The sequence below is a fragment of the Mustela putorius genome, unplaced genomic scaffold (assembly GCF_011764305.1).
Source record: "Mustela putorius furo isolate JIRA1106 unplaced genomic scaffold, ASM1176430v1.1 tig00000997_pilon_pilon_pilon, whole genome shotgun sequence".
In the NCBI taxonomy this organism is placed as follows: Eukaryota; Metazoa; Chordata; class Mammalia; order Carnivora; family Mustelidae; genus Mustela; species Mustela putorius.
In genome coordinates, this window is record NW_025421527.1 from 1,919,933 (window position 1) to 1,947,499 (window position 27,567).

Sequence of the window (27,567 nt, forward strand, 5' to 3'; positions counted from 1 at the left end):
GGCGGGGCGGGGCGGGGCTGGGGCGGGGCTTGGGTGGGGCGGGGCGCGAACGGTCTCCCGAGTCTCCGCGGAAGGAGGGAAAGCGGTAGAAAAAGGAGGGGGAAGGGGGGGACTCGGAAGCTCCCGCGCCGCTCGCCTCGGCTCGGTGCACCCACGCCTTGCTGCTGCTCGGCTTCGTGCCCCCTACCCGGGCATGCGCCCCCCCAGTTCCCGTCCACCCAGAGCCCGCGCCGACCCCCGGAGCCTCCCCAAAGCCGGCCGCGCAGGATGGGCGCCCTCCGTCCCTCGCCGCGGCTGCCGCCGCCGCTGCTGCTGCTAATGCTGGGTAAGCCGACCCCGTCCCGGCCCCCCACCCCCCACCGGCAGGTGCCGGCCTCCCGGCGCCCAGCCCGGCCCGCCCCCCGCGTCCCCGGCGTTTCGGAGCCCCTAGCACCTGCTACTCCGTCAGGGGCGCCCCGAGCCTCCCCGAGCTCAGCGCCCAGCTGCCCTGAGTGGCTGCCCGCGGAGCCAGCCCCCAGCTCTCGGCCCCCGGCTGGGGCCCAGCGAGGACCCACCCACCGAGGTGCCACCTCCAGGCCGCCGGGCCAGCCCCACTTCTCAGCCGCCATACTCAGGTCCGGGGGTCGCTGCGCCCGAATGCTGCGACTCCCTGCGCCCCACACTCAGTTGAGGCCCAGCGCTGGGTGCCCGCCCTGCGTGGGCAGTGCTAGCCCGGCTTCGTAATTGCCCGGAGTTGGCTGGAGGCCCAGGGGCTGGTTCTGCCCGTGATCTTTGAAGTTCAGTCTCCCCAAACGGTTCCCCTCCCCCAGACTTTATCTTCTGAGGTTTGGGGCAGTTACCCCTGTTACCTCTGTCTCCACCCTGGGCAGGGTCTCCCTTTGCCTACTTTCCCTCTCTGGGGTCGTTCTGGGCTCTGTAGAGTCCCACCGCTCATCACACCCCTTGGTCCCTGCTTCCCTACCCCAGGAGAAGCCAGGCTCCATGGTGACTGATGCCTGATCTCCAAGCACCTTCTGTCTGAGGGTGGGGGGTCTTCCTGGGGAGGTGTTCTGACCGCTGCTGCCTGGATTCAGGAGAGTCCCTGACCACGCAGTGGCTTTTGGTCTGGGCTGGAGGGTTCCCTTCAGGGGTGGTCTGGCTTCGAGACAGGGAGGTCGCCTGTGCAGATGTTCAGGAGGCTGAAGCCCTCTGAAATGAGAGCGCAGAGTGGGGCCACCCAGATTCACAGCTGCCATCGGCAAGGCGCAGGCTGACGTAGCCCCAGCAGCCTGTTTCTAGAGCAGAGCTCCCCGGCAGCGCCAAGCAGAGCCTCCGCCCCCCCCCCCAGCTCCATAGGTCCCTGGGCCCTGGGGAACTAGAACGAGGCCTCTCCCTGGGGCCCTGGGTGGGAGGCAGGAGGAAGTTGCTGTGGGGCCCGGTTGCCTAGCAAGTGGCCACTGTCCCCAGTGGGCAGCGTGGAGTGGAGGAGCCCCAGGGGTGGGGAAGTGCGGTGTCTGCGGAGAGTTGCGGAGAGCTGCGGGCCCACTGCGTGCAGGCGCTCGCCTTCATTCTGAAGAGGAGGAAGAGAAAGTGCTTTGCTCCAGAGAGCCCACTTTGTGAGCGTGGTGGGGTCTTGGCTTTGAACTCGGATCCGGATCCGCCTGACTGCTGACTGCCGAGCAGGTCTCTGCCCCGCCTTCTCTCTCTGGCTGGGGAGAGAGCTGGCTCGTGGCTGCTTTCCTAGGCGGCCTGGCTGGCCAGCTTTCCCATGGGGCTCTCCAGGCCTCAGCAGCTGTGGAGCGGGAAGGTGGGAGGGGGCCCTTCCGACCAGTCTGCCTGGAGGCCCAAAGGTGTCAGTGCCACTGTCTCCACCATCACTGAGATTATGAAATGCCCTGGGGCAGGGCCCTCCTGTGTCACACACTCACTCGGCTGGAATGGAGACGTGCTCGGGAGAGGAAGGGACGGGTCAGTACAGCTGGGGAGGGGGCTGGGTCCCAACCTCCTGAGGCCCACCACGTGCTTTAACCAGACGACAGGGGCCTTCCTCCTCCCTGGACTCGGCCACAGAAAGAAGGGGCTAAGAGCCCAGCTCAGGTGGGAAGGGGAGCACTTCTGGAGGGGCTGGAGGACGGAGTTCGACCACAGACTTCGTGTTTTCCTCCAACCTCTGCAGAAAGGCCCTAGGTATGCCCCCGGGAGTGACAGACGTGCTGGTTGGTGAGGTCAGTGCCCTTGGGCCTCCCCTGGGAGTTTTCCCGTCTTCCTCCCCCGGACTGTCCCTCTGCAGGGGGCTGTGCAAGCCATCTAAGGACAATAGGATCTTGGTCAAGACATTATTCTTCTCTTCCCTTACATTTCTCATCTGTAAAATGGAGGCAGGAGGCTGACGTAGTCCTCTGTCCTGTGGTGCGGCGTTCTGGGGTCTCGTCCCATGGGGCTCTGGAAGGATGGAGGGAGAGAAGGAAGAAGCAGGGCCCTGCAGGGGGTCGGGAGTATCCGCTGGGGTGGGGGGAAGAGGAAGATTTTGGAGAGAAAGATGGAAAGGACATCTGCAGCTGGTGCCTCTCCACAGAGCGGGAACCTTATATAAGTGACAGCCCAAGAAATGCAAATGAAGGCTTTTGTCAGGGAGTTGGGAGGGGGTGCTGTGCATCTTGGGGCCAGCAGAGAAGATAGGCAGGCCCTGGGGGGAGGGGTGGGGCTCTTCTGCCCCCAGAGGCTAGGGCAGAGGCTGGTTCTTGCCCCACAAGCCTCAGCTGCCTCAGCAGCGGCAGCCCGGTGGGGTGGGAGCCGCAGTGAGCTCATGGACAGCTGGAGGGGGGAGGGCATTGTGTGGTGCGAACTGGCTGGGTCGGTGCCCTGTCCTGCTCGGGCCACTGGCTCCATTGTCTGGAGTCCCCTGGTCCAGGTGACACTGCTGAGCCAACCCGCCCTTCCGTGCAAGATTTTGCCAGCTCCCCTCAAACACAGAAGAGGGACATGGGGTCTCGGAATCCCTTAGCTGGAAGGCCCCACTGACTGGCTGGACCCCGTGGGAGTGGGGAGATACCGGAGGAAGCCAAGGTACAACTGAGATCACGGAGGGAGAGCAGACGGGCCTCTTTCTGCCAGAAGGGGGGTGTTTCCAGGTTCTGAGGCAAAGCTGGGTCTATAACCTGCTTGAGATCCTCAGGGCAGGGCCCCTGCTGGGTCCCTTCTCAGCCACAACACCTGAGGGGTGGTTAGGTAGGTCCCTCCGGGCCCCGACTCTGTGCCCTTTGGGCAGACGGGCCGGCGCCCAGCCCTCTCCCCACCTTCCCCAGGTTTACTGTCCTTTATTGGGCGGGGGTCCAGAACGGTGCTGGTAGCGGGAGAGGCAGCGGGGACCCCGGCATCATCAGCTTGTCCTGCCCTTCCCTACAGGAGTGCAGTGCCTCGCCCGGGAGGTGCTGGTCCCCAAGGGGCCGCTGTACCGAGTGGCCGGCACGGCCGTCTCCATCTCCTGCAACGTGAGCAGCTACGACGGCCCCGCCCAGCAGGACTTCGAGTGGTTCTTCTACCGGCCCGAGGTCCCCGAGGCGGCGCTGGGCATCGTCAGTACCAAGGACCCCCGGTTCTCGTACGCGGTCTTCGGGCCCCGCGTGGCGGCCGGCGAGGTGCAGGTGCAGCGTCTGCAGGGGGACGCCGTGGTGCTCCGGATCACCCGCCTCCAGGCCCAGGACGCGGGCATTTACGAGTGCTACACCCCGTCCACCGACGCCCGCTACCTGGGCAGCTACAGCGGCAAGGTGGAGCTGAGAGGTAGGGCCTGGGCTGGGCCCCGGCCCGTCTGCCCAAAGGGCACAGAGTCGGGGCCCGGAGGGACCTACCTAACCACCCCTCAGGTGTTGTGGCTGAGGAAGCCGAGGTCCAGCGGCTTGTGGGGCTTGCACAAAATCACCCACCCCGTTAGTGGCCATTCTGGGACTCGAACCAAGATCTCTTCTTGGCAGCTCGTTGGCCTTCCTCCTCTGTGGAGCTGCCTCCCGGGAAAGGGGGAGCCCATCCCCTGCCTTCCCTGCTGGGGAGAGCCTGCTAGGGTGAAGGGACTCTGTTCCTAGAGATTCTGGGATGCAGGGGTGGGGGCAGGGGGGTGAAGTGGAGGTAGCAGCAGAGGAAGCAGCGGAGGAGTGGGGCCACGTGACACTTGCTCTCTTTCGTTTCTTTGTCTTCTGAGAAGGAAGATGGAGCCACTTCTCTGCGGTCCTGATGGGGGTTAGTTCTAAACGTAGGGGTGAGTGGGCAAGGGGCTGGGCTGTGAACCTCAGTGAGTACTTATTGAGCGCCTGTTGTGTGCGCAGCACTGTGCCCAGCACCAGGGGGTCACAGAAGAAATAGTACAGGACGAACTCGGCCTGAGAGGAGCTAACTGCTGTCCCTTTAGGGAGACCGGTTGTGCACCGGGAACGGTGACGGGGGCCACCAGCCCCCAGCCCTCCCTCAGTCCAGCTGTTCTCTCCAGTTCTTCCAGATGCCCTGCAGGTGTCTGCTGCCCCCCCAGGGCCTCGAGGCCGTCAGGCCCCAATTTCACCTCCTCGCCTGACCGTGCACGAGGGGCAGGAGCTGGCGCTGGGCTGCCTGGCACAGACGAGCACGCAGGAGCACACGCACCTGGCTGTGTCCTTCGGGAAAGCGGTGCCCGAGGCACCAGTGGGGCGAGCAACTCTGCAGGAAGTGGTGGGGCTCCGGCCGGACTTGGCCGTGGAGGCCGGGGCTCCCTATGCCCAGCGGCTGGCCACCGGGGAGCTGCGGCTGGCCAAGGAGGGGGCTGAGCAGTACCGCATGGTGCTGGGGGGTGCCCAGGCAGAGGACGCGGGCACCTACCACTGCACAGCGGCCGAGTGGATTCAGGACCCCGACGGCAGCTGGGCCCAGATCGCCGAGAAGAGAGCGGTCCTGGCCCACGTGGACGTGCAGACGCTGTGTGAGTGCCGCGTATCCTATGGTGGGAGTCGGGAGCCATGTGGCTGAGGAGGGGCACCGTGGCCGAGGGGGGGGCACCGATGGTCACTGCCTGCCTCGAGGGAGCCCATCTTCCCGGGTGAACGGGTCCTGTTAACATCACTTCGCTCCCCCGGCGGGTTTTCTCTGCTCAGGACTTGGCTGCAGAGGCAGGAGGGCCATGGCTGGCAGGGGAGAGGCCCTGGGTGGTGGGGATGGCTGTACCCTGTGAGGGGCAGACAGGCCACCCCGCGGTGCTGCTGCAGAGGAAGGAACTACAGCTGGAGAGTCGAGGCTCTGTGCTCCTCTCCTGCCTCCGTGACCCCCCTTCCCTGTCCTGTGTTTCAGCCAGCCAGCTGGCGGTGGCTGTAGGGCCCGGGGAACGTCGGATCGGCCCAGGGGAGCCCTTGGAACTGCTGTGCAACGTGTCAGGGGCCCTGCCTCCGCCAGGCCGCCACGCTGCGTACTCTGTGGGCTGGGAGATGGCACCCGCGGGGGCACCGGGGCCTGGCCGCCTGGTAGCCCAGCTGGACACAGAGGGCGTGGGCAGCCTGGGCCCGGGCTACGAGGGCCGGCACATTGCCATGGAGAAGGTGGCGTCCAGAACCTACCGCCTGCGGCTGGAGGCCGCCAGGCCGGGGGATGCGGGTACCTACCGCTGCCTTGCCAAGGCCTACGTCCGAGGGTCTGGGGCTCGGCTTCGAGAAGCAGCCAGTGCCCGCTCCCGGCCGCTCCCCGTGCACGTACGGGAGGAAGGTGAGGGGGTGGCAGGGCCTCTACCGGGTTCAGGGCTTGTGGAAGGAAGCTTTCCCTTTTGATTCGGGGCTTCTCTCCCCCTCCCTGTATCAGCTGCCACCGGGCTTCTCTCTCACGCTCCTCTTCTTCAGGATGGCGGGAGCGGTCCTAGCCCCGTGCCCCACTGATGCCGTGTCCGTGTTCCGCAGGGGTGGTGCTGGAGGCCGTGGCGTGGCTGGCAGGGGGCACCGTGTACCGCGGCGAGACGGCTTCCCTGCTCTGCAACATCTCAGTGCGGGGCGGCCCCCCAGGGCTGCGGCTGGCGGCCAGCTGGTGGGTGGAGCGACCCGAGGCTGGGGAGCTGAGCTCTGGCCCTGCCCAGCTGGTGGGCGGCGTGGGCCAGGACGGTGTGGCGGAGCTGGGCGTCCGGCCCGGAGGAGGCCCGGTCAGCGTGGAGCTGGTGGGGCCCCGGAGCCATCGGCTGCGCCTGCATGGCCTGGGGCCTGAGGATGAAGGCGTGTACCACTGTGCCCCCAGCGCCTGGGTGCAGCATGCCGACTACAGCTGGTACCAGGCCGGCAGTGCCCGCTCGGGGCCCGTCACGGTGTACCCCTACACGCATGGTGAGTGGCCCCTGCCCACCTCCACCCCCGGTCTCTACCCCCCACCCCCATTCAGCCCTTCTTTTGCCCTGTCCTGTTGGCACCTCTCCTGCTCCTGTCCCCTTCCTCCTCCACGGCACTCCCTCCCAAGGGTCTCGGAAGCCCACCTTCCGCTCTTTCTGGCACCCGCATCCCCACTGACCAGAGTCAGGATGGAGGGGGCAGGGCAGGCTGTCGGTGAATGGGGGACGCGGGTCCCACAGCCCGATGGAGGAGGCGCGGGGAGCAGGCGTGGCAGTGGGTGCCGGGCAGCGGCTCTACCCGGGGCTGAACAGAGCCCTGTACTCTCACCCAGCCCTGGACACCCTGTTTGTACCCCTGCTGGTGGGTGCCGGGGTCGCCCTCGTCACCGGCGCCACCGTCCTTGGCACCATCACCTGCTGCTTCATGAAGAGGCTGCGAAAACGGTGATCCCTCGCTCCCCAGGTGAGAGGGGAGAACCCCAACCTCATGGTCTCTCCCCTGCCCCAGGCCCGAGGCGAGCTGCCCCTCCTACCCTCCCTGGGGGAGGAGCAGGCGCGGGGGGCTCCGTCCTCAGTGCACCCCACACTGTCTCTCCAGTTCTCACAGGTGTCGACTGTCTTCCAGCTCCAAGACCACCGCTGGTTGCCTGGCTACCCGTCTCCCTCTGCCCCCTTCCTCTAATTTATTCGATGTCCCCCACCCAGAGTGGGGCACACGGCCCGATCCCCCACTCCTCCCTCTGGGCTTCTGTTCTTCCTCCCATGTCCAGCCCATAGAAAGGCCATTCCCTGTCCCAGAATTAGTTTTTCTAAAATGTGAATAAACTTATTTTATAAAACTCAGGGCTAGCCGCTCTTCCCTGCCCCGGGGCTGAGGTGTGTGGCCAGGCGGTAGTTGGGGGGTTGACAACCTAGTCTGCATGACCCCGCCCTCCCTTCCCACCGCAAATACCATCTGGCCTCTGTGGGCCGTGCCACCCACCCCAGGAGGGGACACCTGGGTCCCATCTGCTGCCTGAGCTGTCGGTGCCTTGCCAATCCCTGTTGGGACTCCAGCGTGGGGAGGGGAGCACAGAGCTGGGGTGAGTTCACTGAGCCCGGCCCCCCTCCCTCTTCTGTTCCTCTTGCATGTGGCCGGGCAGGGGCTGCAGGGGGTCTTTTTCTTGCTCTCCACACCGCTCGCCTTCTCCTTCTCGGCTCTCTTCCTCCTGGACCTGACTCCTCCCAGGCCCGGGGGCCTCAGCCTTTTCCTCCCCAGTCTTCATCAGATCCTCATTATTCTGTCTGACCCCCAAGGAAAGAAGCCTCAGAGCACGGCCCCCTGGGTGGCAGCGAGGCCAGCAGTCAGGGGAGGGTCTGTTTGTCCACAGAGCCCCTGCGCACGGGCCCGCACCCCCCACAGCCGGCATGCGCCCCCCCAGGTCTTGGCGCCCCTCCCCTCCAGTGCCCCAGGGGCCCCCTGAACGCATCATTGCTTCAGGATTCTCTGATCTGAGAATTCGTGGTTGCTCCGCTCCTTAAGGGGCACCCGGTTTACCTCTTTTAATTCAGTTATTTAAACATTTATTGAGCATTACTAGTACGCTAAGTGTAATTTTTACAGAAGGGGAAACTGAGGCCCAGAGAAGTGGTGTAACTTGCCCAGAGTCATGAAGCTAATTAGCGGCAGCGGCAGGGGCCCACCCGAGGGCTCCCGCCTTCTCGCACTGCGCACAGCGGAGCCCTGAGCGGTAACTGAGCGGCACGGCTGCCAACAGCCCCCTCCTGTCCAGACTCACCTGTTCCACCGAATTAAACCTAATAACCCCGTCCTACACCATTTGTTCTGGAGGGAACAGCCGAGGCCAGGGTCCAGGACCTCCTCTTCGACTGCCGGTGACTCAGGTAGCCCTGTGACCTGAGGCAGAGCTGTTTCTCTGGGGCACCCGTGCTGGCAGCTCTCTCCGGCCCCCTCTCCTGCTTGCCTGAGGCCCCGGGACCCACAGGACCTCGGCTTCCCAGTCTGGAATGGAGCCGACTGGGCTGCTTTCCCCCGAGGGGCTCCGTCTTTTATTAAAGCACAGGGGCAGGGTGTGGCCAGGACCAAGGAGAGGAGGTCCCTGCCTGGCTGTGCTGCAGGAGTAAGTGGTTGCCTGGACCGATCCTTTTCTCTCAGGAGGCCAGCCGCAGGCCCCTCCACCTCGGTCTGTCCGAGGCTGTCATCGCTCCCCCCTCCCCATCCTGGAGGGCTGCCCTCCCCCCCCCACCTGTGATTCGATGACCCGGGAGGGGTGGAGGTGGGGCGGGAACCGTGTCTCCAGGGCGGGGCGGGTGGCCCCAGCTGGGCAGACATCAGGCCACAGACACATCGGGCTTCGCCTCACATCGTGTTCAATCGTGCCTCTTAAGTCCTATGAGGGCCTCACTCTCAGGTCGCAGAGGCCCGTCCCGCTCCAGCCCCAGCCCCTGCCCAGCAACCCCTCGGGGGTTTCCCTATCTCGCCTGTTCATCTTCCCCGAACACCATCCCACGCTTATCAGCTTATCACCCGAGTTTTCCCCTGATGGCTGCGTTCCCAGGCCCAGAGTTTGACTTGTCAGCCTGGGCTTCAGGGTCCCCTTTCCCACCCACGGTGGTCTACAGTTCCGTCTCTGCCCCCCATGTCCTCCGTTTCTCCTCAGCAACCCCAGCCCCCCTCCGCTCCCCTCAGCTACTGCCCAGCTTCTCCGCTCCCTCTCAGCTTCTCCTCCGTCCCCTTCAGCTACTCCTGATACGATTCCCAAGTCTTCTGTGTAGGGCCGTGGTTCTCCAAGGGCAGCCCCCAGTCTAGCAGCGTCAGCATGACCTGGGAACTTGCTGGAAAGACGAGTTTCGGATCTCTACCCCAGACCTACTGAGTCAGGAACTCTGGGAGTGGGGCCCGGCGGTCTGTGCTTTCGCAAGCCACCCAGGTGACTGACGCACACTCCGGTTTGGTAACCGCCGGCTTACTCATTCTCCCTAAATTTCCCATCACCAAGCCCTCCCGCCCTCTGCTCCAAGGGAGGGCTCGGGCTCAGTCCGGAACATACCTTGTCCAGTTGCCGCAGGGGCTGACTTCTCTGTTTCCCTGGGCGCAGTGCGCTCTGAATGCCCACCCCACCTTCGTGGGGTCCTTGCTTTGTACTTGGTGTGCCCCAAGGAATTCTGGGAATGCCCTGTCGCTGGGCCCCAAGACAAATTTTCTTTTTTTCCGGTGGGCCCCTGTGTCCTAGGTCTAGAGAACTCACTTTCTGAATCTCTCTCCTGACCCCTCCTGCTCCGCAGAATGTCCCCCACCTCCTGCCTCCGAGGCGCTATTGAGATCTCATTCGCTCTCAGAAAAGAGCGGTCCCTGGTTCTCCTCTTCTCCTTTCCAGGCCCTGCTACGGGGTCCGGCGCCGCCTGCTTTTCCTGCACCGGGGGCAAGGTCATTCACACCCCGCTGAGCCATGCCTGCAGGGTCCAACCTCCTGCTCCCCCCATCACCATGGTGACCCTCATCTCTGCCCACCTACCATCTAGCCTCCTCTCCTCTGGGTCAAATCGGCCACTGTGTCCAGCGAGACAGGTGTGCCATACACCGGAGGCTGGCCGAGGAGACGAGGGGGGACTAAAATCTAGCCCGCGCTCTGCTCCCCACGCTGTGTACGCTGGTTTGGGGTGGCATCGGCCTGGGGGTAAAGGGTGCCTTTTTAGAACTTGCAAGTCCTTCTCTCTGGGTTAGCAGCAGCCCCGAGTGCACCACCTCTGTCTGCCGGTTTACGGAGCCCCCAGCAGCCCTCACTCCGCTACCACCTCCCCATGTGGCCCACAGCAGTCCACCTTTCGCTCCAGCCATCCACCCCTGAACAGACATGAAGGACAAACACAGGCTGGCACGTTCGCCCGTCCCCACCCTCCATGGAATCAGATGCCCTCCCTTCTACTGGATTCTAGGCTTAAGATTCCGAGGGGGCTCCCCAGCTTCAGCACATGCCCAGGGCTCTTGCCTGCCTCCTTCTCGGCCTCTGACATCCAGCTCCCGGGTACCAGTGTCTGGCCCTGCCACAGGGGTCTGTAGGGAACGGGTCACACCTTGGACTCACTCTCTGGGGGCGGCAGGCAGCCGTTCTGCTCCTTGTCAGCGCCAGCCTCTGCCCCCGCCCCCTCCCCGGCCCCCTCCTCCTCCACCTTCTCATCCAGCCGGCTGGGGATGGACCAGTACAGATGGGCGTCGAGGCGGGCAGCGGCTTCGGCCAGCTCCCGGGCGCTGCACGAGGGCGTGGGCACCTCAAAGGTCTGGTGGAAGCTGGCATAGTCCACCTCATAGAAGCCATCCTCCAGGGTGAGCACTGACGTGAAGCGGTGGCCCCACAGAACCTCGTCCACGAGGTAGGAACTCCGAGCTTGGCAAGTCATTCCTGGGGGGAGGGGCACGGGTCAGGGGGGATCCCAGCCCGGGGCTTCCCTCTCCTGGCTCTCATTCCACAGCCCGATTCCCACATTGCTCCCTCTCTTCCTCAGCCAGGGCCTCCCATGCCCGCTTGGGTCCAACCTGTCTTCTCCCCCTTCTCAACTCCTATACCTTGCCCAGCTCTCTCCCCTGGGAGTGGGTCCGAACTCAGCCTCCAGCTCAGGCTCTCCCCTCCTCTCTGCGGGGGATGCCAATCAGAGAGAGCTGAACCTTGAATCTGACCTTAGGGATCGTCTAGTCCAACCTCCCTTTCCACACGGGGCTTCCTACCGCAGCCTCCCCACGACTGGGCATCCAGCTGGCGCTTCTCACCGCCTCCCAGGTGGGACACTCTCAGCGGTTGTTCTTAGGAAGAGCTCAGATCTGCCTCCCCAGTCAGATCCGCCCCCCCAGTCAGATCCGCCCCCCCAGGATCGCCACCTTTGCTTTTGCTCCCCTGCCTTTTGACACCCATTCGGGAACCTCGGGGCCCGTCGTGTCTTCTCCTCTTCAGGCTGAACACCCCTGGCTCTCTCCACCCTTCTTCAGGTGACCTGGCTTCCAGAAATATTACTTTCTCGACTGCAAACCCGAATGACCAAGGAGGACCCTTTCGGCACTCTGCGTATGATAAATACCCCGCTGGGGCCTGACCTGCACAGGAGAGGGCTCACCTCCTCTCTCTCTCTTCCGGCCATGAGGCTTTAGCTAACGGGGCGCAAGATTACGTTACATAAACATTTTTGGAATCAAAATCACAGTGCTGCAACATTAAGCCTGTGGCCAACTAAAACCCCCAGTTCTTTTTTTTCACCAAAGCTCTTCAATGCGGTGCTTACATAAGTGATTTTTTTAAAGCCTAAATGTAGAATTTTATATTTATTCCTTTTAAATGTCATCTTGTTGGGTTTTGGCTCATTATCCTTGCTTTTCAAAAGCATTTTGAATCCTGACTCTCTCACCCAAAATATTGCCATCCTTTCCAACTTGGTCTCTCTAGAAAAGTCAGATGAGCTCCCATCCCTGTCTCCTCCACACCACCCTCCCCAGTCCTCTGCAACCCGGGGCTGGGCCCCGTGCTCCCTGCTGGGCTGGCACACTCACCAGGACAAACGGTCCTCCTTCTACGCCTGGGTCTGTCCCCCAGCCCATGCCCACCTCAGAGCAGGGGAGAATGGAAGCCTGAACGGTAGCTAACCAGAGATGGGTCTCGGCACTGTAAGCCCAGCCCTGACATAGCCTGGGGACATGGGTCACGGTGGTGTTCCTCCCGTGAAGGCTGGAATAGGAAGTGTCCAGTGGGGGAAGGGCAGAAGAGGCAGAAGGGACACTGGGGAGAGAGGTCTCTGAGGAACAGAGGGAGGCGCTGGGGGTACGAGGAGGAGAGGACCGGGTAGGGACCTGTCTGCAGGGACAACAGCTGTCTTGGGGCTGGCAGGAGAGTGACAGGGGCTAGAGCGCAAGGGAAGGGCCTGGGTGAGCAGGGGAAGGAGCGGGAGCTAGAAGGAGCGTGGGTGGGGGTGGGGGGATGCAGGCTAGTAAAGAGGCAGTGGGGAGCACTGGGGCAGAGGGTGGTGAGCCAGAGGCTGGGCAGGAAGGGCCAGGAGACGGGTTTGAGGGCACCAGCCTGGGAAGCCGCAGAGGCCACAGCTCACCGCCCTGTGCTCACCCGCTAGGCTTCTCTCATCCTCCCGCTTCCAGATGTCAAGTCTGGCAGCACCTCATCTGTGCTGCTGCACTGGGCCCTCCCACCTGCTCCCGAACGCTGCAGGGGGTGGGCCTGAGTCCTGACCTCACAGGGGTGTTGAGCGCTCCTTCTGGAAAGGGGCCAGAAATGCTAAGACCGTCTATTTCCTTTGTCGATGGGAGCCCAGAGTCTTTTGATGGGTGGGGAAACAGAGACGGAGTGAGACCGGCTGTCAGCCTGCTCCTAAGGTCCAGGCTGGGCATGCTCTGGGCCATGGGAGAGCCGTGCCAGCAAGTTCAGGGGCCTGGACCTCTCCGCAGTGGGAAACCCCCGAACTTACCGTCCTTGCGCTTCTGGAACATCAAACCTTGCAGCCAGTAGCACTGCCCCCGCCCTATCCACTGACCTCCCCGCGACCACGGACAGCTGCCTTAACCTCTCCTCGGGCAGCCTCCCGTCTGAAAACGAGCCTGGAAGTGACCTTCGCTAGGACCAGATGAACCCCGAGGCCCCGTGCGTCGGGGCCGCGCAGCACACGCTAGCTGCGTGTGGGCTCCGGGCCCTGTGCAGCTCCCGGTGACCACCCCCCAGGGGACACCCCCCCCCCCCCGCCAGCCTCACCCCGCCCCGCCCCCGCCCCTCCGCACCCGTGGCTTCCACCATGCCCTCCAGGATGACGACGATCTCGAAGTCGTCCCTCTCCAGGGCGCGGCGCGACGCCTCCCAGAACGGGCTGGCGGCGTCGATCTCGTGGCTGATGACGAGCGGCGACACGAGGAAGAGGCGGTCGTCGCCCGTGTCGAAGCCCACGCTGAGGTCGGTCTGGTGCAGCGGGATGAACTCGCCCTCCAGCGTCTGGCGCGAGCGGATGAGCTTGGCGCGGATGGAGGCCTCGACGATGTGCGACGAGCGCAGGTCGCCCACGCGGAACATGAGGCAGAGGCGGCCGTCGCGCAGCGACACGACGGCGTGCGACGAGAAGACGAGCGTGGCGGCGCGCTTGTTGGGCTGCGAGATCTTGACGAACATGCAGCCCACCATGAAGGCGTTCACCATGGAGCCCAGGATGGCCTGCAGCAGCAGCAGCGCGATGCCCTCGGGGCACTGGTCGGTGATGACGCGGTGGCCGTAGCCGATGGTGGTCTCCGTCTCGATGGAGAACAGGAAGGCGGCCACGAAGCCGTTGAGGTTGTTGACGCACGGCGTCCACGCCGCGTCGCCCAGGTGCTCCAGGTCGCCGCGGCCGTAGGCCACGAGCCACCAGATGGCGCCGAAGAAGAGCCAGGTGAGCGCGTAGGCGAGCACGAAGAAGAGCAGGCTGAGGCGCCACTGCAGGTCGGCCAGCGTGGTGAACAGGTCGGTCAGGTAGCGGCCCGGCTCGCGCACGTTGCCCTGCTGCACGTTGCAGCGGCCGTCCTTCTCCACGTAGCGCTGGCGGCCGCGGCGGCGCGGGGGCTCGCGGCCCGGGGAGCGGGGGGCACCGGCGCGCGCCATGGCGGCGGCCGCAGGGGGCCTGCGGGACCGGAGCGCGCGGCGCCGTCAGGCTCGCGGGACCGCGCGGCTCGGAGGGTGCAACCCCCCCAACCCGCCCCGGCCGCCTGCGACCGCCGCCCCCACGCCTCCCCGCGGCTGCCCGCGCCCCCCTCCGCCGCCCCCAGCCCGCGGACACGGCCCCCCGCCCCAGCGCCCCCGCGCGCGCCCTGGCTGCGGCCTGCGCGGGCCCGGGACCCGCTCGGCCGAACTTCACCGTGACCCCCGCGCGCTCCTCTGCCTTCCTGCCGGCGCCCCGCGCGCGCTCAGCCCCCTCCCGCAGCTGCCTGCCCTCCCGCAGCGGGCGGAGAAGACGCGCGCGGGGGGGCGGAAAGGCAGCGCGACCTCTCCGGCGGCCCGGGCTGAGCAGCCCCGCCCGAGGACGTGCCCACTCCAAGCCCTCCCGGAGCACTAGACCCCTCCCGCTCATCACTGCTGGGTGTCTGCCCCCCCCCCCCCCCGGGCCCCTGGGTTCTTTCCCCCGCGGAGGCAGCCTGGAAGGGCGTTGGAAGGGCTGCAAGAGAGGAGACCCAGGCGGACAGCCCGGGCGCGCAAAGTTCAGCCGGAGTTAGGCTCGTATCCCCGGGGAGTCTCCTGTTCCTCCTGAGCCCTCTTCCACCAGATCCGGCGAAGCACTAAGCCCCCACATTTACCGCCCCACTCCCTCCGGTTTTTTTGCCGGCAGCCTCCCACTCCTCACTGACTACCCTAAGCACAGCCCCCCACCCCCAGCCATCTGGCCCAGAGCTCCCGTTCCAAGGGAAGCCCACCTGAGTTTGCTTCAAATTCTTCCCCCGAGGAGCGATCTGAGCTGCAGTGTGCCCTGGGGGAGAGGTCCAGAGCCCCTCCCTAGGCCCCAGACCCCTACAAGGAAAGGTTTAGAAGAAGGACTTGGTTCTCTCCAGCCTTCCCCTCTTCCTGGGGGTTGTTCTGTCCTCCCACTCCAGGGAAACCTGGGTTGGCTGGGGTGGGGGAGGGTGGGGTGGACGGGAGGAATGTGACAAGGACCACAGATGGCCTGGATGTTTGACCAGATCCTGGGGAGACACCGCCTGGATATGCAACTCCAAACCCAGGTCTCCAGAATTCAAGTTCTGGAATGAGGTGCTCTGCAGCCAGGCCTTGGGAGGCCGTGTGTGTGTGTGTGTGTGTGTGTGTGTGTACTAGGGTAGAGGGCAGGAGGGAAACCCAAAAAGATAGCTTGGTGCTTAGGGATGCCCCTCCCCACATTTATGTTGCAAGAGGAGTCAGGGGACACCGGGTCCAATGAAGACTAGGGTCTTCTCCTCCCCCCAGAGTGGGCTTCCCTTGCCCTGCCTGCCGCCAGAGATGTCCTCTAGAAGTTCTCTCTATGCACACGGACTGTTCGGAGACCCCGAGTCATGCAGAGAAGCCCCTGCGTCCCACTTACCCTACTATCAGCCCCAGATGGACTTCCAGATGTTTCCCAGGGTCTTAGGTTATCTGACCCCCAATCTGCCTGCTTAGACAGATCGGTCTTCCCAGGGGTGGGAGGAACCCCACAGTCTGATCGCTGCCAGATCTGTCTTGCTCTCCATCGCCACAGGCGTCTAGGTGGGCCTTACTTTGATCGTGGCCCCTCCTGTCTTCCTGAGTGGAGGCCGCATGTTCCTCATTGGGGAAGTAAATGTGTGAACTAGCCTTGATTTCGGCACCTTCCCTCCGAAGATCCCTGTTCCCCCAGCCTGCTCCTTCTTAGTTCTTGTGCATGCTGTGAGCCCTCTCCGGAAGACCCCAGTGCCACGTTTTCCTGGATCGCCCTTTCTCCCCCTGGGGAGTGCTGGCCAGCGAGAGGGTTTATTTTGTGGGAGAGGATCTGGTGAAAACTCCCTCAGGAACAAGCTGTTCCCAAGCCCCCACTTGCCTTGGATTTAGGGGCCCAAACCCAAGTCCCCCGCAACTCAACTCACAGCGCGTAGAGAGGAGAGTAGCCGGCAGCAGAGACCCCTGGGGCGTAGCGTCCATGCCCCTGACACCACCCCTTCCCCGGCCCCCGTGGAGGGTGGGAGCCACAGACACCGTTGTTTCTCCTACATGCAGCGGCAGCTCTGGCTAGGACCTGCTATCTGTGTCATCCCCACTTCCCAGGCTCCCCTGCTCCTCTCTCGTTTCCACAGCAACCAGTCTGGGGACAGCTCCGGAGCATCCCCCTCCCCTCCCCGGTCCTGGGTACCACTGGAGGCTGAGCCACACGCCATAGCTATTTTTAGCCCAAGTCCCTCCTCCTGGACAACTCAGAGCTCGCCTCCTCACCCCCTCAGGAAAAAAAGAAAAGAAAAGAAAAGCCGGCACGCTCTTCCCTAAGAGGCTTCTTGCTCTGAGAAAATACAGGCCCGATGTGTTTGGGAATAAGACCTTTGGTCTCCCGGGGATTCGGAGGGCCCCCTGGTTGCTGGCAGCTCACGACCTCCAGCAGGGGCCTCTGGGTGCCAGCTCTTCTCTCCAGCAGGCACTACGCTGTCTCCAATTTTTGAAGAGGGCGCCCTGATCCAGAAGGAGGTAGCTAGAGAGGAGAAAGATTCACCTGGGGAAGGGGGGTGGGGTCAAGTGTTCTAATCTTTGTCACTGATTTGTAATGTGACCCAAAGGATTGGCGTCGCTTCCTTGAATCACAGCTGTTCTGTTTTTCACAGGGCAAGGACACGTGCAAATATCCCTTTTCAGCCTGCTTCCCCGGGCGTGCAGACCAAACAAGGCAAAAGAAATAGAAGGGCTTTAAGTGTATTTTGTTAACAGCGAAAAGTCTAGAAACAACCCAAACTTTCGACGGAGAGAAGAGCCCAGGTTAGGGCTTAAAACCGTTCATCCAACAAACTTCCGTGGAGGCCAAGGCCTGGGCAGTGTGCTGGGTGGGGGATGGTTACAGAGATGACTTGGTCTCTGCACACCTGGAGCTCACGGTCCAGCGGGGGGACAAAGATGTGCAGACACGTCACGGTAACGTCACTGCCGGTCATTCATCGAGCGGTGGCTGTGGACTAGAGGACTCATCTGACAGCCCACACAGGGACCCCACGAGCTGGGTCTGATCTCCATTTACAGATGAGAAGCTGAAACAGAGAAAGACGATTTGCCAGATGTCACAGAGGCAGAGACGGTGGTTAGACTCACCCCAGGGTGTCCCTGCCACCCCGCAGGCTCGTCACAAAACCACGGGACCTCGGGAACGCAATAGCTGTGATGTGGGGACATAATCAGCTGCTATGTTCACATATGAAAATGTGTGCGGAGACACAGTCTTGCAGGAAAAAGCAGCACGCACAGCCATTCTTGTAAGTTGATCATCACCACAGAAATGGGTGTCAGGACCCCGATAAAAATCAGAGCAGAATTTGGAGAAATACAAATATTTCAGTGCTCATTTAACCCCGGGGGAATCATTAAAAGCAGAGAGTGGTATACAAGTGGCCGTTGTTATGACGGGTACTGTCATAGCCAACATGCTGATCTGCTCTTCTCCAGATCCCTTTAAGTCGGAATAGGAAGATAGGAACCAGAGGAGATGTTGAAATGGACACTAGAGGGTTAGAAGTTGCTTGAATGATCTGCTGAGTTGGAAAAAGTAGTTCTGCGTAATATAATCTCAGGAGGCAGTGATCTAGGTTCAAGTCTCAACTCCGTCCACTGCTAGCTGGGTGACTTTGAGCAGGTTGCTTAACCTCTCTGAACAGTTTCTTCATCCAAGAAATGAGAATAACTCTATTGTCCATCTCCTGGGCATTGTCCTGAGGCTTCCATGAGGCAATTCCTGGCCCCCTCGAAGTCCTCAGTAAGTGCTAGCTAGATCTTCCTTCTCCCAGACACCCCCTGAGATCCCCACCCTGGGCTGTCTTCCTCTGCTCTGGTGCCGCCTACTGAGCCCTGCAGAGGGCACTCCCGGTCCACTGCCCTCCTCTCCCCAGCACTCGTGCCCAAGTTTCTTGTTCTAAGTGGAAATACCAAGTTTTCAGCCCAAGATTGGCATCAGGAGGGCTGTTAAAGTCCCAGTCACCATCCCCGTCTCCTGGGTCTGGCCCTGTCACCTGAGCCTTGGGACTGCAAGCCTGTCCTTCTCTGTCCTGCCAAGCGGCTGCTCACGTTGGTTCTGCTGTGCCAGGAGCTCAGAGAGATGAAACCGGACCCCTGGGCAAAAGCTCATTTGCATAGCACTGGCCCCATTTCTTGGGGGGGGGTGGTGATGGGGCTGGCAGGGCATTCAGAGGGTACCCGGCAGCCCCCTGCCTCATTCTGGCTGACCACCAGCCCGCCTCTGATTCACCCACCCCTGCAGGTCCGGGGACTTTACCCGGCCTCTATCTCCAGTCCCTTGTTTATCACTGAACTTGAATAGAGGGAGGGAAAGCAAGTTTTCTTAGGTTCCAGGGTACAGAAAAATAGGCAAGATCCCAGCTTTCAGTTTTGTGACAGAGCAAGCAACTTTACAAGGAATTAGTAAAACCTGTCAGTTTGGAACTTGAGAATGTTGAGGGTGAGAGGGCCAGAGCTGGAGCCACATCGGTGGTCCATCAGGAAGCTCGTTACCAAGTAGAAAAAGGAGGCGGCTCTGGGCAGGTTCGTTCCTTATGGCAAGTAGCTTGGAGAGCAGGTGGTACTTTGGGGCAAAATAAAAATAAAAAGGGAATGCCTCAAGTGGGCGCAACTCTGAGCCAGGGTGTAAGGATTGGCAAGGTAGATGCAGTTCAGCTCTCAACTTGCCCCCTCTGTGAGTGCCTTTGTGCAGTCCACAAACCGTGCAGCTGTATGTGGGAGCCCGGGGACTAACCAGTCTGTGAAGGTTTCCTTGAGCGAGATCATGAGACTTCTCGGGTAAAATCTTGGAGGTGGGAGAGGAAGTATGATGGGAAAACAGGAGATGGTTGAGGATATGGGTTTAATGGAACAGGGGAGGCCCATCTGGCAGAAACTATAATAATTTTTCACAACTTCGGGGGAGTCTGGGCCCTAGAAGAGTCAGAGCTGAAAGAGGATATGGTTGAAGCAGTGGCTGCAGCTGGAGGTTAGAGAGACATGGGGAGAAGCCGAGCCCAGCACCAGGACAGGTGGGACCCTACTGGGCCCCTGAGTCTGAGGCACATTTTTGGCCCTTTGGCTCTTTCTAGCACAGCTGGAGGATCAGAGCCTTCTCATATACAGGTCTGTCTTGCTTGATGGGATCGGGTGCCGGATGACCAGGATTTAAAAGTCCTGGTGTTTGGAGGTGGTCTAGAATTAGACCAAGTGAGGTCTCTCCAAGTGAGACTCTCCAGGTCTCTCTCCAAGTGAGGGATGGGCCCCAAGAGAGCAGACAGGACTAAAAACCCAGGCATCCCAGCTCCTGGTCCCTGGTTGTTTCTTTATTCCCTGTTGCCTTCCTGCTGCCACAGTGTTTTGGGTATTAATGGAATTTTTATCCATTGGCCCCCATTGGAAAGATACTAGAGGAGCCACCTAGTTAAAGAACTTCTAGGAAGAATCCTTTAGTAATGGGAGCACGTAAATTATGTCTCAGAAGTGTGAGTTTATGAATACTGCACTTGCTGAAGGCAGAGGGTATGTTTATCTAAGCCGTCCTTTCGTGACCGGGGCGCCGGAGCTCAGGCCCTCTCTCGAAGCTCTCCTCTGTGGTCTGAATCGTCCCGCTACGAGGTGCCCACTACTCGTGGATATTGTTGAGCTAAAATGTTCTCGGAATCCTATAGTAAACACAGGATAGAGTCACCTCTACTCTTTCCAGAACAAGGTCAGAGAAAACATGAAGCCAAAGTTGGAAGGAGTGAGTCCAAAAGAAGCAATTGAGAATGAGAAAGACACCATTTGCTAAGCTGACGGAAGAGGAGAGGTCTTCAGAGAGAGACAGTTCCCATGATTGCCATTTAGAGGTGACCCAGAATGGGTCCTCGCTGCACTGGTGCGGCGTGGATCCCAGGAGACCCTCTTACATGGTGGGCTTCACAACCTGGCCGATTTGTCACACTAACCTGTGCGCATGTCGATGATTCAGATTCTATTTAACACACGAAGATTCACTCTAGCGTTACCCTGAGACAAGCCCTGGAGTCAAATACATGTGGATTCGAGTTCCAGAACTGACATCTTCTAGCTACAGTACCATAGGCAAGTCACCCAGCCTCTCAGAGGCTCACGTAATACATCTATCTCGCGTCAAAAACACTCACAGATGTCCCAAGTCCTTGGCCATTGGTTCCCTACTGGCTTCCTAGTGACTATCTCAGAACTTCTTTTGAATTTTTTTAAATACATGTTAGCTTTATGCCCAACATAGGGCTTGAACTCACAACCTGACCCCGAGATCGAGAGTCACATGCTCTACCAACTAAGCCAGCCTTAAGACTTCTTTGTTTTGTTTAAAAAAATTTTTTTTAAAATTTATTTGACAGAGAGAGACACAGCGAGAGAGGGAACTCGAGAGAGGGAGAGGGAGAAGCTGGCTTCCCACTGAGCAGGGAGCCCGATGTGGGGCTCGATCCCAGGACCCTGAGATCATGACTTGAGCCGGAATCAAGTCCGGAGTCCCCCAGGCTCCCTTAAGTCACTCTTTTTAAATTAGAAACCTATAGCTCAATGCCAGCTATCCGTGCTTCCCACAGTCTTGTACCGCGCTGTTCTAGAACTTCTAAGCTCTTTCTAATTGCCCAGGCCCGTCCTCACCCTGATGTTCAACAAATGGCTCTTCTGTTCTGCAGGAAAGGCAAAGACCATTTGGAAAGAACTTCCTCGGAGACTTCTCCCTCACCAGAAGGTATCTCTTCTGCTCCTGCCCTTGGGTTCCTTCCTCCCTGAGTGTCAGAAAGCTTGGACTGTGCCCAGTAAGCAAGGAGTACCCCGTTTGGGGTTTGACAGAAGAACACAGGGACTGACATGATGATGACAGGCTGCCTCTTCCTTTGAGAATGCAGGAAAGGGTGAAGGGTAGGTCCAGGTCCTGGGCTGTTAGTGACCTTCCTGATTCTGGTAGTGGCCTTGAAATAGAAAGGGACATCCAAGAGGAATACAGCAAAGGGAGACCTGGCAGGACTTGGTCGCTTAGCTGACATGTCAAGGGCTGGGGGAGAGGGAGGGGTGAAGAGGAGAGGTCACTTCGGTTTTAAAATCTGTTTGGCCTGGAGAAACACAGAAATAAAGAAGTCACGAGGCTCGAGGAGGAAGATGGTGAGTTCGGTCTGGGGCCTGCCCGGTGGAAGTGGAAATCCCCCGCCAGCAGCTGGACCCGTGAGGCTCTAGGGAAAGCCTCAGGATGAAGATAGAGGTTTGCGTGGGATCAGTGATGGTCGCCGGAGCCATGTCAGCGATGAAGGCTGGACATCAGACACAGGGAGAACAAGGACACAGGGAGAACAGAGGACGGAGCCTTCCATGCTGGAGGAGGGAGCTGCAGCAGGTTCGGGCGTGCAGGGCCAGTGGTGGCGGATGAGGCTGGAATGGTCCCGGGTCTAGGTCGTGGCCCAGACCACAGCCCAGTGATGCAGCAGAGAGGAAGGGCACAGGCCCGAGGGGCTTCACAAAGTCCATGCACTGATTAGAGAAGATGAGGGGAGGGAGGATGAAGGTTCTGGGCTTGCTGTCTGGTTTCCCTGCAGACCTTCTGGCTTGCCTCCAGATTTATCTTCCTAAAATTCAGCTATGACTTCATCCTTGGGTCAAGAGCCTCCGTGGACCTCCTTGGCCTCCAGAAGCTCAGAGCTCACCCTGAACTGGCACATTCCTCTCTGTACTCCAGCTCTTCCCCCAACACAGACACTCTGCCTGTGGTACCCGCCCCTGTCACCCACTGCCCTCCCCGAGGGGCAGCCTGTGTGCCCTGTACATTTCTCATCCTATGGCTTTTAGAAGCAAAACTAAACTAACAATGTCAAGTTTCTTAGTTTGTGTTTTTTTTCCCCCCAAGATGTATATCAACTCAGTACGATAATACTGGTTACTGATCAGTAATTAAATATCTAAGTATTGATGGTGAACAAAATCAGGGAAATAATTCTTTCCTTAATAAATGCAGAGGGTGGGAGATTGTGGGTAAGCACCTCTCAAAACTCGCATTCAGATACGGAAAGAAGTCCTTGGCGACGAAAAGGTTGAGAACCACCACCTGAGCTCTGTCTAGTCTAGGGGGCCAGTGTGAGGCTGTTTCCCACGCAGACTTGTACTTCCGAGGCCCCACCGCACCCCAGGACTTTGTGACTGCAGTTCCCTCTGCCTCAAACGTCCTCCCCACCATCTCCCAGGACCCGAATCCCCAGCATTCTTTAGGGTCCTTGTCAGATGCCCCACATCTGCCAGGACCCCCTAAGCAGAGCGACCTCGCCCTTCTGCGGCCTCCCGCGCCCCCGCACCTGCGCTGCGCGCCCCGCCCCAGCCGCCCTTCGGGACCGGGACACAGCCGGCTGCGGGCGGGGGAGGCTGTTGCGCGCGCTTGGCACCCGGGACCGCACGCAGTGCTTAGCGGACGGTAACCGGCCAGGCAGTGGTGCTAAAGGATGGAGCCCCGGAGCCCCGGAGCCCCGGAGCCCAGCCCCGGCGGCCCCTTCGCGCCGCGCGTAGGGCCACCGGGCCGTCCCGAGTTCATTTCCAGCTCATTAACTTGGCCTGCCCCGCCCCGTCGCGCCCTCTCCCGGTCCCGACACGGCCGCCGCCGCCTCCTCCTCTCTCCCCTGTCATCGTGCCAGCGCAGCCCCTATCGCTTCGCCCATCGTCTCGCGTCCCGCTTCCTCCCGGAGTCTGTCTGGGTCCCCCTCTTCGGGCGCGGCTCTCGGCCCTGCGCCTCCATCTGTCTCGGGGCTCCGCTTCCTCGCCCCTGCGCCCCGCCCGCCTCGGCCCCTCCAATCCCGGCAGCTCGGGCCTGGCGCTCCACGTCCCCATTGGTCCGGCCGCAGCCCCCCGCCCCCGCCCGCCGGCCCCCTCCGGGCCCCTCCATTCACACGAAGTTTGGCTCCGGCGCTGCGGAGGGAGGGGGCGGCCCGGCCCGGCCCAGCTCTGCCCCCCGGCCGGCCCGACCCCGGCCCTGGCCCCCGGACCAGCCCTTATCTGATCCCAGCTCCGGGTTTAAGAGTCCTGGCTCTGCCCGTCGCTCAGCTCGGTTCCTCACTCCTGCCCGCCCCGTCCGTCCGTCCGTCCGTCCGTCCCGCGGCCCATCCGAGGGACCACTCCACTCCGGACCCAAGGTAAGCCCCCCTGGCGGTGACGGAGGAGGAGTGCTGCCCCGCCCTGGCCAACCACCTCACTCCGGAGATGTGGGCCCCCAGCCCTTCCCTGTCTGGCTTCAGCGGTTAGAGCCTGCTCCCCAGCCTCCCACCTCAGCAACCCCAAACGGACCCTCCGGGGAAGGACTCCCCGAGAAGGAAGCTTGGCCGAAGCTGGTCACCTCAGGCGCATTAGGTTGAGGAAGGGGCTTTCTTGATGTCCTTCCTCCGAGGCGGACCTGGCATCTCATCCTAGCCCTCTCAGGGAACACAGTGACCACCGCCTGCATAGGACCACGCATCCCCCCCACAGGCCTCAAGACAGCGCCCCCTCTTCCCAGGATCATCAGGTTACTCCCACTCCCGTGCCAGCCCGTCCCCCTCCCCACGCAGTGACTCTCACATAGTGACATCCATTGATCACAAGCTCACGCATGGCCAGAAAGACGCATACAGCTTGGATTCGGAAGCCCTGGCAGCCTGGTGTGCCTGGGACCCCTGCCCGTCCTGCCCCTTCCCTCCACTTCCCCTTGGCGGGCTCTTCCAGCTCTCCCCTCCTCACCTCTGGCCCCCCTCCCCCCCTGTATCCCAGTAGGATCCCTAGGAAGAGCCCGGCAGAGCAGCTCCTGCGGGATTAGGAGGCCAGGAGATGCCTTCCCCATCCCACTCCTTCCCCCCGCGCCAGGAACTGACCAAGGCTGCTGGTGTTAGGAGAGAGGCGAGGGTTCCAGCCTCCTGAGTTGGGGGCAGAGAGCGGAGTCCCGGGACGGGTGGAATGGGTAGGAGAACAAAACCGGGACACGGTGGGAGTCGGTCACCTGAGATTTCATTCCTATTACCAAAGCACCCCAGGGTGAGGCTGATGGGAACTGGGGGTGGCAGAGAAGCAGGGCACAAATCTGGACCCAAAGGCTCAAAGCCTGGTTATGCTGCTTATCAATACGAATTCTTGCTGAGCATTTTTTGGCTGGTCTGCCTTGCCTGGGTGTTTGACTTTTTTCCCCACTGGGACTGCTTTAGGGAGGGCCAGGCAGGAGAGAGGAGGAGACGGAAGATTTGGGGCCCTCGTGTGGGGACGGGTGTTTAGGGGTGCCCAGCGGGGCCTGGAGGGTGTCAAGAAATGAGCCTGAGGAGGGGCCGGCGGCCGCGCCTGAGTTGCACTGGGTTCCGTCTCCAAACTCTCTCCCTGACCTCTATGACTTTCTGAACATGTTCTCACAAGGGTGGGCACTGTCCAGTGCCCAGGGGTGGGGTCTGCTTCCTCCTCAGGGCATAGGCTGGGTCTGGAGGACCCCGTGGGGAAGGAAGCAGGTGTCCTGGGTCCTAGCTAGTTCTTCAGGGAGCAGGAAGTGAGGGAGGGGGAGGCACGGCGTCATGCCAGGGAGCGGGGCCAGGCCCGCTCAGCGGAGGACTAGGCATGGCCCAGGCAGCGCCAACTCCCTTCTCCCCGCCCCTCTGTCCTTTGGTGGTGGTGGCGAGGGAGGGAGAGAGGGGGTGTTGGGGGGTGATCTGGGCCAGTCCAGCCTCCCAAAGCCCTTGCCAGCCTGGGTCCTGAAAGGAGCTGCTGTTTTCTGAGCGGTGCCCCCCCAGCCGGAGCCAGAGCAGCCAACTTGTCTCAGTGGGTATCGAATGGCAATGACTCCACGGAACGGAGGGGTGGGGAGTGGCAGGGTTATGGGCCCATTCCTTCTGTGGTTCTAATGCCGCATCCTACGCCTGCCCCTACCCCGCGGGGAAAAAAGCCGGGTCTTCCCAACACCAGCCCCACTTCCAGTCTAGGGTCCCTCGTGTTTGCACCGGAGGCAGCCACAGGCGACCCCCGCCTCTTCCCTGTGCCCGGCTGACTGGTGCGCGGTGCCCCACCCGCACCTCCACGCACGAGCTCACCTATAGCTCCAGCTGGTTCGGCTTGGGCTGGAAGGGAAGGGCCTGGCCGGAGACCCAGGGGCCTCCTTCCCTTGTGCTCCCTCGGGACCGGAGAGGCTGGGACACTTGGATCTGGGTGGTCTCACACGACGTCCTCTGGGGTCATCCTGGGATTGGTGGGATGGGGGCTTTAGGGCCCTGGGGGTGAGTCATACAGAAATACACGCTTCCTCAGAGGAGAAAAGGCCTCTTGGGCCTCCTAGCAGGATGCTTGGTTTCTGCACAGAATGTGGACGATAGGCTGAGCCCCCTGGCATTGGTGGGGAGAGTAAGAGGCATCGGGCAATGGAGCCCCCAACTTTGCTGCCAAGGGTTATGTAGGACGGGAGGAAACCTCTTCCGCTCTCCCTCCCCTTCCCGGCCTAGATTCTTCTCTTGCCTGACTGGTCAGTGCCACCGTCCAGGCTGAGGCCAAGCTGTCTGGGACAGTGGTGAGGCCCTGGAAGGGGCAGAGAGGCCACCGAGAGGGAACCGCAGAAGGATAGCGAGCCGGCAGATTCGGACTCCGAGTGCCGGGTGCCCGGTGAAGGGTGGTCGGTGGGCGCAGCTCCCAGACTTGGAGGGTGTGCCCCTCCCCCGTCCGTCCCACGGGCTGAGCTCAGTGCTTTTCTTCCTTCATCCTGTGTTCACATACATGTTGCTGTCGTGTGCATGGCCCTGGCACAGCCCCTCTTCACCCCCTCCCCCACCAGAACCTTGAAAGGGCAAAGAGAAGGGGATTGTGGGAAAAACTCTGCCGTGGGTGTCCGTGGGCAGAGCTGGATTTGAGGCGGTGGGCAGAAGGGAGGGGCCGGCTCTGGAATGTGGGGAGGAGGAACCTGCCGGGGTGGCCCAGAGAAGCCGGGGCTGAGAGCAGGGGCATTTCTGGCTTCTCAAGACCCAAGGTCAAAGTATTGGGCCCTTCCGCTCTCCTGCCAGGGGCAGAAGGCCCTGGAAAGGCGGGGTGCTGCCGCTGGAAGAACTTGGGTTCGACTTCGGGAAGCACATCCCATTCCAGGAAAGAGATCTGAAATGGAGATGGGGAAAGAGCAGGAGGCCACCTACTGGCACCGAAAGCAGACCCCCAAGCCCATCGTGAAGGCTTCTAGGGGAGCTGGGACGTGCCGCTCAGCGATCGGCGCAGGGATGATGTGGCAGCTGTCAGGGGCCGGGGACCCTGCTCCAGGTGGCCCGTCCCTCTGCGGCGCTGGCCCAGGGCTCCTTCCTGCTCAGGCCCTGCCGGGGAGGCCGCGGGTAGAGCTATGAAGAGGGCAGCTGTGGAGTCAGACTTGCTGGGTTTCAGTCCTGCTTCCAGCACTTTGCCCTGAGACCCTCATCTTTACCCAGGACGGTGACAGTGCGGGGTTGAGAGTCAGACTTTGTGGAGGGCTTGGGACAGCGCTTAGGTCCTAAAAAGCGTGCCTGCTGCTGTGCTGTCCGCACTGTCTGACCCCACTCTATGGGCTCTCCCGGCTCCCTTACCCACTCCCTGGTTCTTCTGCAGAGCAGCCGTCAAGGCCCGGCTTCTGTCCTACCCTTCCCGAGTCTGGGACGGCGGGAGGAGATGCCTGTCTTCCTTCCCGCAGCTGGGCCGTCACGTGGGCTGGGGCTCCTCAGCCGTGGCTCCTTCCCCTGTTTGCAGCAGGCGGATGTCCCGTCTTCAGCTGCGGCCCAGTAGGTGTGACCTCGGCGGCTGAGTTCCCCTAAAACAGTCTGTTGGGCCTTTCAGAGCAACTTCTCCCTCCCAGCTTCTTGGTTGCACCGCACAGCTCCTCCATCCCGCGCGGCCCTGCCTGTTCTCAGGTGCCCGGGTCTCCCTCACTCGCGCCCGCCCGCCCCTTCCTCTGTCGGCGGTCACCTGGTGCCCACAGCAGCCTCCTGAACTCCAGCCTGTCTTTCTCCTTGGGTCCCTCCCTTTCCCCTTCCCTCCACTGGAACCGTCAGCAAAGAGCACCTGTTTCGTCTCGCCCCTTTCTTACCCAGACATCCCCGTTGGTTTTCACATGCAAACTCCAATCAAGGTCTTTGGACTTTCCCCTGCTGTCTTCAGACCTTGTTCTGGGGAAGGAGGAGTCCCCCGGCAGCTCTCGGGCTTCACCCCTCCTTTCCCTCGGGCCTCACCCCCCAAGGCCCCCCATTTCCATCCCCGCTTCCCCAGCCGCCCTGTCCACTGTACCCCTGCTTCTCAGTATTCTGCTTGTCCTTTGTCCCTGTGTCTGTTCCTTTGCCCAGATGCCCAACGCGATGGGAATGTTGGGAGGGGACGTCCTGTCTCCTTCATTACACGGGGGCGCCTCTGGGGTGCGGTCATGCCCCTGCAGCCCCGGACATTCCTGACCCCGTAGAGCAAAGGCCTCTCTTCCCTCCCTGGACCCCTCAGCTCTGAGGAACAGAGTGCCTCCAGCCAGCTAGATTCTAGGTAGGACACCTTCCTAGATGCTGATTCTTGGCGGAGGACGGTGATATTAGAGGCTTATGAGTGTGGGGGTGGGGTGGGGTGTACGGATGCAAGAGCCGG

General features: G+C 61.5%; 3 protein-coding genes and 1 long non-coding RNA gene across 6 annotated transcripts in view; 2 read left to right on the forward strand and 2 right to left on the reverse strand.

Moving 5' to 3' along the window:
- The first annotated feature begins 21 nt into the window (after positions 1-21).
- On the forward strand, positions 22-7,144 carry IGSF8 (immunoglobulin superfamily member 8). Its single transcript, XM_004775834.3, has 7 exons — positions 22-325; positions 3,385-3,762; positions 4,463-4,924; positions 5,290-5,697; positions 5,886-6,299; positions 6,634-6,764; positions 6,900-7,144. Exons 1-6 carry the CDS (start codon positions 268-270, stop codon positions 6,747-6,749), a joined length of 1,836 nt encoding a protein of 611 aa, XP_004775891.1. The 5' UTR covers positions 22-267; the 3' UTR covers positions 6,750-6,764; positions 6,900-7,144.
- Positions 7,145-7,773: 629 nt separating this feature from the next.
- On the reverse strand, positions 7,774-16,086 carry KCNJ9 (potassium inwardly rectifying channel subfamily J member 9). Of its 3 annotated transcripts, none has more exons than XM_004775969.3 (3): positions 15,882-16,086; positions 13,068-13,933; positions 7,774-10,701 (listed from the first exon to the last, which is right to left on the reverse strand). In XM_004775969.3, the coding sequence occupies exons 2-3, from the start codon at positions 13,912-13,914 to the stop codon at positions 10,370-10,372; spliced, it is 1,179 nt and encodes a 392-aa protein (XP_004776026.2). In that variant the 5' UTR covers positions 13,915-13,933; positions 15,882-16,086; the 3' UTR covers positions 7,774-10,369. The 3 variants fall into 3 exon arrangements, with proteins under 3 accessions (XP_004776026.2, XP_044942537.1, XP_044942538.1); XM_045086602.1 differs by having other exon boundaries at positions 15,362-16,086; XM_045086603.1 differs by lacking the exon at positions 15,882-16,086 and adding an exon at positions 14,721-15,345.
- Positions 16,087-16,676: 590 nt separating this feature from the next.
- Positions 16,677-27,467, reverse strand: LOC106004053. Its single transcript, XR_006608534.1, has 2 exons — positions 25,032-27,467; positions 16,677-17,021 (listed from the first exon to the last, which is right to left on the reverse strand). It is a non-coding gene; the product is annotated as an uncharacterized LOC106004053 (long non-coding RNA).
- KCNJ10 (potassium inwardly rectifying channel subfamily J member 10) overlaps positions 22,860-27,567 on the forward strand; it is a 28,900-nt gene continuing 24,192 nt past the window's right edge. Inside the window, exon 1 of the mRNA XM_004775831.3 lies at positions 22,860-23,126. The gene's annotated coding sequence lies outside the window, so the exon portion shown is untranslated. The remainder of the gene's footprint in view (positions 23,127-27,567) is intronic.